This window comes from Neoarius graeffei, chromosome 1 (genome assembly GCF_027579695.1).
Source record: "Neoarius graeffei isolate fNeoGra1 chromosome 1, fNeoGra1.pri, whole genome shotgun sequence".
NCBI lineage: Eukaryota > Metazoa > Chordata > Actinopteri > Siluriformes > Ariidae > Neoarius > Neoarius graeffei.
Genome location: NC_083569.1, coordinates 121,916,262 through 121,925,286, shown reverse-complemented (window position 1 = coordinate 121,925,286; position 9,025 = coordinate 121,916,262). Strand labels below are relative to the sequence as shown.

At 40.5% G+C, this 9,025-nt stretch overlaps 1 protein-coding gene across 4 annotated transcripts in view; it reads right to left on the bottom strand.

The window, feature by feature from the left end:
• Nucleotides 1-1,016: 1,016 nt before the first annotated feature.
• greb1l (GREB1 like retinoic acid receptor coactivator) overlaps nucleotides 1,017-9,025 on the bottom strand; it is a 99,884-nt gene continuing 91,875 nt past the window's right edge. For all 4 annotated transcript variants that reach the window (XM_060916047.1, XM_060916070.1, XM_060916062.1 and 1 more), the window contains 3 exons: nucleotides 6,036-6,236; nucleotides 2,309-2,447; nucleotides 1,017-1,731 (listed from right to left, as the gene is read on the bottom strand). In XM_060916047.1, the coding sequence (XP_060772030.1) occupies nucleotides 1,568-1,731; nucleotides 2,309-2,447; nucleotides 6,036-6,236 (504 nt within the window). In that variant the 3' untranslated portion in view covers nucleotides 1,017-1,567. The remainder of the gene's footprint in view (nucleotides 1,732-2,308; nucleotides 2,448-6,035; nucleotides 6,237-9,025) is intronic.

Sequence of the window (9,025 nt, the reverse complement as noted above, 5' to 3'; positions counted from 1 at the left end):
AAGACACATAAATGCACTAGCAGTTCAGTAGCATAGTGGCTTAGGCCCCGGTCACACCGCCCGAACTTTGCTGGAGCGTTCCTGGAGCGGTGAAAAAAATTCATTACCGCTCATAACCGTTCACCACTGTTTAACAAAAGTTGGCCCCCGTTAAAGCAACGCCGTATACGCTCGGCCACCGCTGATGTTTCTCGAGGGGCCCTCCTACTGCTCCGAAAGTTTTGAGCTGCACAAAATATTGCGAGCGGTGAGGAGGGGGCAATTTTCCTCCCCGGCAAAGTTCACCCCCGCTCCACCAACGCCCAGTCAAAGTTTGGCACCGCTAGATGCAAGTTCGTGGACGCTTGGGTCCGCTAGGCCAACGCAGAAATCTTGAACGCTGGACCACCGCTGCTTCGCCAGCGTTGCCCGGGTGGCGATTAAATGTTGCACAAACTTCGGTGGAGCGGTTGTAAGCGTTTTTCGAGCGGACACGGGGTTGCTGGAACGGTGTCGGGCGTTGAAGCAGCTATCCATGGCGGCGATGAACTTTGGTTTGGCGTTGGTATAGAGGTGTCGGAGCGGGACCAGAATTTGGCTATAAATACGGGGAGAAATGGACCAGGAGCTCATTTGGAATCGAGCTGCCGTTGAGTTCAGACCTCATCTATATCGAATTTGCTCAAAGTTACAGTAAAACTGTATCACCATGGATGCTGAGAGACTTGCTATGATTGGTGCTAAACCAACTTTATACCCCCGCCGAGCCAAAGCCCGCATGCGCAGAACGCCGCTATACCAACGCTCGCGTCACCGCTAAACCAACGCTCGCTACCGCTAAACCAACGCTAAAGCAACGCCGGCTTCAGCGGTGCACCGCTAAGCCAACGCCCGTGTTTTCGATTTTTTTTCCCATTTTGTGCGCGGTGACAAGCGTTGTCGAAATTCGGCCCCCCCTCCCTACCGTTCAAGGAACGCTCCAGCAAAGTTCGGGCGGTGTGACCGGGGCCTTAGCTTAATATGAAAACGAGTGTGAAATTGTCAAGATTTGCATCCAGCTATGAGGAGAGGTTTGTGTCCATGTCCATGTGGTACATCTTACAGTTTTTGGTTAGCAAACTTCTGGATCTTTGGGGTTAATCGTCCTTGGTAGGTTAGCAAAACTTTGGTGAGCAATATACAATATATATAGATATTTATCATAGAGAGAGAGACAAAAATGAAAGCAGTAGTAACAAAGTCTGATTTTTTGCCTCGTGACCAGAGAAAAAAACAAAAACAAACAAAACCCTGAGATGAAGCCGACATCCATGAGGTACATAGATGGGATCCCAAAATGGAGCCCTGTTTACAATCATCTTCTCTGTGGCCCTCGGTGTGTCCGAGTGAGTCCTTTCTCCATCGAATGACACAACAAGAGCCACCGTGTACAATCTTCACAGTTAAGGATAAAGATCTCCATCCATCCATCCATCCATCCATCCGTCAACACACGTCTCTTTTCTCATGATGCGTATTCACACGCCTCTGTTAGCTTTAGTGTTAATACTTCAGGATGAAGAGAAATATTGATTTTTTTTTCTGGTTGTTAAATGTGGCGGCCCGTGAGGAAGTAAAGCGGACGGTCCTCGCTGCAGTTGGCTGTCTGGAACTCATCTCGTAGGCGGAACTGCCACTCGTCCTCCAGCTCCAATCTCACGATCGTCTGGCGCAGAGAGCTTCGGTCCTGAGAGATCACACACAGCGTTGCACCTACCATCACACACACACACACAACAGACTATTATTTATCGAATGGTTTTCAGACACGCAGTAGAATAAGATAAGTAGTAACGTTATAATGTTGTGGAATGTCCATGAAAACGAGTTACTTCTTGTTGTCGCTTACGTTATAGTAGCTATAAACAGTCGTTCCCTCACCAGCCTCTCTTTATTCTCTCTCTTCAAGTTAATACAACAAAAAACCCACAGCTTGTTGTATTTTGTTACCGAGAAAGCGCAAAGAAGATGTCGGAAAACTTAGGTACAGCTTCACCTCTGACTCTTACAAAGCGCTGACACTGGAGACTCCTTCCAGGAACGTTACATAAACAGAAAACGTCACCATGTCAACAATTATACATGTTTTAAAAATCTGTCTACGTGGATCGTCCACCGTATGAGTCCCTGTGAATGTGCCGTTACTATAGAAACGGTAACGTATTACAACAAATGCATTAATATAAACCTGCGAGTTGCAGCGCCACTACTGTCAGAGCTGCTATTGGAGAAGATGTGTGTGGTTTTTTTAGTCTCTTTAAAATGGCATGTAAAAGGGGTGGAGCTTCACCTTTCAGGAAGCGGAATTTCTTCAGGAAGCCGGAAACCACGAAGGAGTCGCACAGGTAGAGGAGCAGTCCGCTGAACATGACACCACTGTGGTCCAGGTTCACTGAGTGAGGCCTGGAGCTCATGTAACACACTGCCAACTACACACGCACACACAGAATATTTTATTATTAATTTACCAACATAATAAAACAAAGTATTTTATTATTAGTTTACCAACATTTCTGAGGTAAATGTCGATGTTCCTGTACGGAAGCCGTGAGAGGCCCTTCGTATAATCTTTTTTTTATTCACCTTGTTCAGGGGCTTCAAAGTTTGGGAGAATAGCAGGGTACAAATAATTTACAGCAGGGTGCAAAATGGTAAAATGTCTGCCAGCGCCAGACAATGCACGCAAAGCGTGCAGGGATATATATATATATATATATATATATATATATATATATATATATATATATATATCCCTGCACGCTTTGCAGGGATATATATAGAGAGAGAGAGAGAGATAGAGAGAGATATGCAAGTACGAATTTTTCATGGGGCGGGATGGTTTGGAACAGGTCATCTAAAATTGGGATAACATTTACCCAGGATGGGTATTTGAGGCGGGTCGTCTAGCTTAAGCTTGATTAGCGTTGTTACGCACGCCAGTGTTTCCCACAGAAATTTTGGAGACTATGGGGGAGGCGCGGGGTTGTTTAAAATTGAGTGATATGTTAAATATTAAGTTATTACTGAAAAACTATTGATTAAAAAAACAGACACTGAGAAATGGTCCTATAAACAACTTTACCGATATAAAAGATTACCAGGACTACAAAAATGCAGAAAAATAGGCTTTACTTATCCAAATGCTCCTGTTGGTTCAAAAATTAAAGTGCAGAGAAGCTCACAGCACAACATGAAGTTACCTTAAAATATAATATAAATACCTCAGCTTTCATGTAAGAAAAAAAAATATTAATACTAGTACTGTGTGCAGGCAGTCTCTCCTGAAGACTAAATTAAACAATAATTATAAACTAATAAAATAAATGGCTCAGGCTTCATAGAAGAAAAAAACAATTTGAACAGAATCTCACAGTATGATGCTGAAGCTGCCTAAACAATGGAAAATAAAATACCATTTTGGCAAAAACGTTGGCATCCATTAATTTCTTGTATTAAGTAAAAAAATATGTTGCCAGATACTGCTGACGTTTTACAGCCCAAAATATGTTCAAAACCCGCCAAAATGCACTTAAAACCGCCCAAATTGGGAGGGAAAACGCACAATCTGGCAACACAGGCGGCAGTAATGGCTGCACTCGTGTCGAGGATGTAAACACAGTTGATGCGGCAACGGACATACATGACATAGTGGATGTAATTTATGTTCACAACTTTTTTTGCTGTCAGAAATATTTAATATTAAATTTTGTGACTCGACTGACAATAGCCGGCGGCATAACAAGCCACAGACGGCGATTTGCCGCCGGTGACCGGCTACTTTTGAGACCGCTGCTTGTTATCCCGAGATAATGACATAATTAATTCAGGATCTCGAGAAAACAACACAACTAATTCGAGATCTCGAGAAAACAAAACCGTTATTTCGAGATCTCGAGAAAACAAAACATTTACGTATTTCATGATCTCAGCTGGATCACTGTATCTCCGTCGGTAGAGACGAAGCCGGGCCAGTCTTCTGCGGAGGTGCCGCGGACTAATTTTGAAATTATCCCTTATTAAAAGACTTAATGCAATCTCTCCCTGTGTCAACCCCTGATCAAAATATTGCCTTATTAGCTGATCGATTATTCCAGACATTCTAATGACCAAATTGCGTCTATACAGAATGAGAAATAGCCCCAAAGTCAGCATATCACAAGTCTCTTGGCGCACCTGAATGAACCATTTCTCAGCTGTTTACTCGAGATCATGGAATAATTGTTTTGTTTTCTCGAGATCTCAAATTAGTTGTGTTGTTTTCTCGAGATCCTGAATTAATTATGTCGTTATCTCGGGATAACAAGGTGAATAAAAAAAAAGGATTATATGAAGGACCTCTCTCGGCTTCCGTATTCCTGACAATTCTGTATAGGTTTCGGTGCGACTGAGTCTGTATAAAAGCTACGCTATTTAGATAACTTGTTAGCCTCAGTTATTAGCTAGCGTATATGTGACCCCTCACCGAATCCAGGGACACATGTCGGCCGAAACGAATCCGAGATAATCGCAAAAGAAGCATTTTTTTTTTCAAAATTTGTGATTTTTGTTTTTTTCCATCATGTGCAAGTTGAGATCTTGAAGAATGCAATCAGTATTTCAGATAATAGATTGTTTTGTTGGAAAAGCATACATTTTTTGTTGCAAATTGTCTCGTTTTTGTCAGCCTGCTGGGGGGTGTGGGTAAATTACCATATGGGCCATTCACATGATGATTTAAGTCTTTTTTTTTTTTTCTGCGAATCAGCTGTATGATACGAGTTGAGCGCATGGCTACTTAAGCTGCATACAGGCGTGTGATTTCACTATGGAATGAGGAAGCTAAACAGAGCGCACAGGAGCTGAAACACCGCGAAGCAAACAGACACATGGTATTTACATCGGAGATCACCATTTCTAGCAAAAAAAAAAAAAAAAACGCAACCTCGTTTTCCAGATTGAATGGAATACTTGAATGATCGGATGATACACGGACCGTTCTAGGATTACATTCCATCGGAGGCATTGGTGTGTGCAAGGCGCCGTTTCTCTTTCTGATGGGGTGAGTTTATTAATCTAAGGCTGTGTGGTTATTTTTGCATGTAACGGAGAGTGTTGTGGTTTGGTTAAGCCTAGGTCACAACCGGACGTACGATTTTTTGGCCGTGTGATTTTTGGCGTTTCCCAAATCGCTGCGTTTTTTTTTTTTTTGTTCACGGAGAAAGACGCGCGTTGGCCGTAAGTTTGTCTTGCAACCTGAAAAAAACGTAAGCGCCTGTAGAGTTTGTTTGACATGACAAAGAACCTCTGCGGCCGGTCTGCGGCTTGAAAATCAGCACATCACACGCGCGCTCTCGTGCTTTTCACGCGCGCGCTCTCCGTGCATTTCTTGCGTTTTTTGCATGTAGACCGGCCGTAGGAGCACGTCCGGTACGTCCGGTTGTGACCGAGGCTTTACATGAAACTAGTGTTGTGTTAGTTGTGTCATCATCGTGCTATCTTTCTTACGGTGTGAGTAATTTTTCAACCACAAAACGTTAAAGTATACTTTAGGATTTATTTTTGTACTTCATAATTGCGTTGGGCATACTTTGCATGGAAGGAAAATTGACGTGGTGATCTTTGTTTACATGAAAGTAGCATCGTGCTAGCTAGTAGGGGGTAGGGCTTTCCTTAATGTCATGCAAATGAGCACCATTATGTGCCCGCCCTGCACCCAGAGTAGCTGAGATGGAAAACTTTGAGGGCGATTTTCTCCCTTTTCTGTTTTAAGAGGTATACACTTTCAAAAGGCCACACATTCTTCAAATATTGTCAGATCTCCACATGGAAGGCATCATTGGAAAGCTTAGAAACTGTACTTTCTGAATCTGTCAATAACTCAAAATGCCCCCGGGCCGACATGTGTCCCTGGATTCTGTGATCTGCTACATATGCTTTCCTAGTTGCTTAGCAACAGGGTTCTCACAACTTGAACCATTTAGATTGCAATTGTTTCATCTGTTTAACTTCTCATGTCTCTGTATCTGTGTGTGTGTGACCTGAGGCCCGAGGTCGAGGTAGGTGTCGATGGCGAGTACGGGGTGTGTGTAGCTGTGTAGAGCGTGAGGGAACAAGTCTGTGCTGCAGCGCTGCAGGAATCTCTCAAGCAGGAGCTGAGCCGGAACGTCCAACATCGGACACACACTGTCTGGCGCACACACAAACTGTGAGCTGGACACCGGGGAAGGAGACTCCACCGCCTACACACACACACACACACACACACACACACACACAGACATAAGAAGTTAAACAGATGAAACAATTGCTATCTAAATGGTTAGAGTTGTGAGAATCCTGTTGCTAAGCAACTAGGAAAGCGTAAACGCTAGCTAATAACTGAGGCTAACAATTTATCTCGATAGCGTAGCTGTTATAGCCTTTTATACAGACTCAGTCACACTGAAACCTATACATTTTTGTCAGGAACATCAACATTTACCTCAGAAATGTTGGTAAATTCGTAATAAAATACTCTGTTTTCATTACAATTGTACTGCAATGACACCTAGCATTGACCGCTAGTCAAACTTCAATTTGAAATAAATTCGGAGGTGTTCACTGACATGATGGTGATGTTGGAGATGCGTGGATGTGTCATGAATACAGAAAGCAAAATTTTCTGTTTCAGTCGTCAGAGTAGCTAATAACTGAGACGAGGAATTTATCTAGCTAGCGCATAGCCATTATCACCTTTTATTTCAACACAGCAACAGTGAAAACTATACCAAACCATCAAGATCATCGAAATTTACCTCAGAAATCTTGAGAAAGTATTTAGAATTGACTCCGTTTGAATGTAATTACTTACACCTAGCACTGACCGCTAACCAAACTTCTATTTCCATTAACAACAACTTTAAATAAACTTGGAGATGTTCACTGGAGATCTTGTGTACATGTCATAATTACAGAATATACACCCAACTTTTCTGTTTCGGTGGTTATAACTGAGGCTAACAATTTATCTCGATAGCGTAGCTGTTATAGCCTTTTATACAGACTCAGTCACATGGAAACCTATACATTTTTGTCAGGAACATCAACATTTACCTCAGAAATGTTGGTAAATTCGTAATAAAATACTCTGTTTTCATTAGAATTGTACTGCAATGACACCTAGCATTGACCGCTAGTCAAACTTCAATTTCAATTCACACCAACTTGAAATAAATTCGGAGGTGTTCACTGACACGATGCTGGCATTGGAGATGCGTGGATGTGTCATGAATACAGAAAGCAAAATTTTCTGTTTCAGTCGTCAGAGTAATTAATAACTGAGACGAGGAATTTATCTAGCCAGCGCATAACCATTATCACCTTTTATTTCAACACAGCAACAGTGAAAACTATACCAAACCATCAAGATCATCGAAATTTACCTCAGAAATCTTGAGAAAGTATTTAGAATTGACTCCGTTTGAATGTAATTACTTACACCTAGCACTGACCGCTAACCAAACTTCTATTTCCATTAACAACAACTTTAAATAAACTTGGAGATGTTCACTGGAGATCTTGTGTACATGTCATAATTACAGAATATACACCCAACTTTTCTGTTTCGGTGGCTATAACTGAGGCTAACAATTTATCTAGATAGCATAGCTGTTATAGCCTTTTATACAGACTCAGTCACACTGAAACCTATACATTTTTGTCAGGAACATCAACATTTACCTCAGAAATGTTGGTAAATTCATAATAAAATACTCTGTTTTAATTCGAATTGTACTGCAATGACACCTAGCATTGACTGCTAGTCAATCTTCAATTTCAATTCACACCAACTTGAAATAAATTCGGAGGTGTATCACCTTTTATTTCAACACAGCAACCAAACCATCAAGATCATCGAAATTTACCTCAGAAATCTTGAGAAAGTATTTAGAATTGACTCCGTTTGAATGTCATTACTTACACCTAGCATTGACCGCTAACCAAACTTAAATAAACTTGCACATGATGTTGTGTACGTGCCATAATTACAGAAAACAAAGCCAACTTTTCTGTTTTGGTGTTTATAACCGAGGCTAACAATTTATCTAGCTAGCGTATAGCTATTATATCCTTTTATATTAGCACAGTGACAGTGGAAATGATATAGATCTGTCAGGAATGTCAACATTTCTCTTAGATGTGTTGATAAATTAGTAAGGAAATGCTTCCTGTGGCTAAAATTAGACCCTAATTACATTTAGCATCAATAGCTAATCAAAACTGATATAAAGTTGTGAAGTTAACAAACTTTAAGGAAACTTGGAGATGCTCACTGACTCAGTGTTGCCTTTGAGAAGAGTGTGTTCGATCAAAAACAAACTTTCTACCTACCACGCCACAGTTTGAATAAAATGTACTATTTTATGAGTTAATGTGAATTATTTAATTTTTTTTGAGATAATACTAATTTTAGTAAAATTCTATTACTATGAAATACTAAGTCATAAGTATTTAAATTTCGTAAAATTTGTTTTTGGTCATGGCAATTTTTGTAAAACGTTTTGTTCTAAGTCACAATTAATTGTTGGGTTTTTTTTAAATATTACTCATCAATTATAGTAAAACATCATTATTGTGAGATAATACACACATCATCTTGTTTTTTATCATTAAAAACTGAATTTTTATTAACTTGTAAAAATTATTAAGAAACATCATAATTTTACATCATAATGAAACATCCTATTATTAAGATGCAAAGTAATCATTTCTCAAATTTAAAGCCAACCTTCATTTTTAGAAACGTTCTCATGATCATGACTTAGTAAATTGTTTATTTAATTTTTTTTTTTTTTTTAATTTTGTAGCAAAACAGAATACATGTGAGAATGGGGATGAGAGTGTAGTGAAGATGCAAGAAGTAGATGTAAAGAAAGTTGGCGAATTCAAGTACCTGGGGTCAACTGTGCAGGAAAATGGGGGCTGTGATAGTGAGGTGAGAAAGAGAGTGCAGGCAGGGTGGAGCAGTTGGAGAAGGATTTCAGGAGTC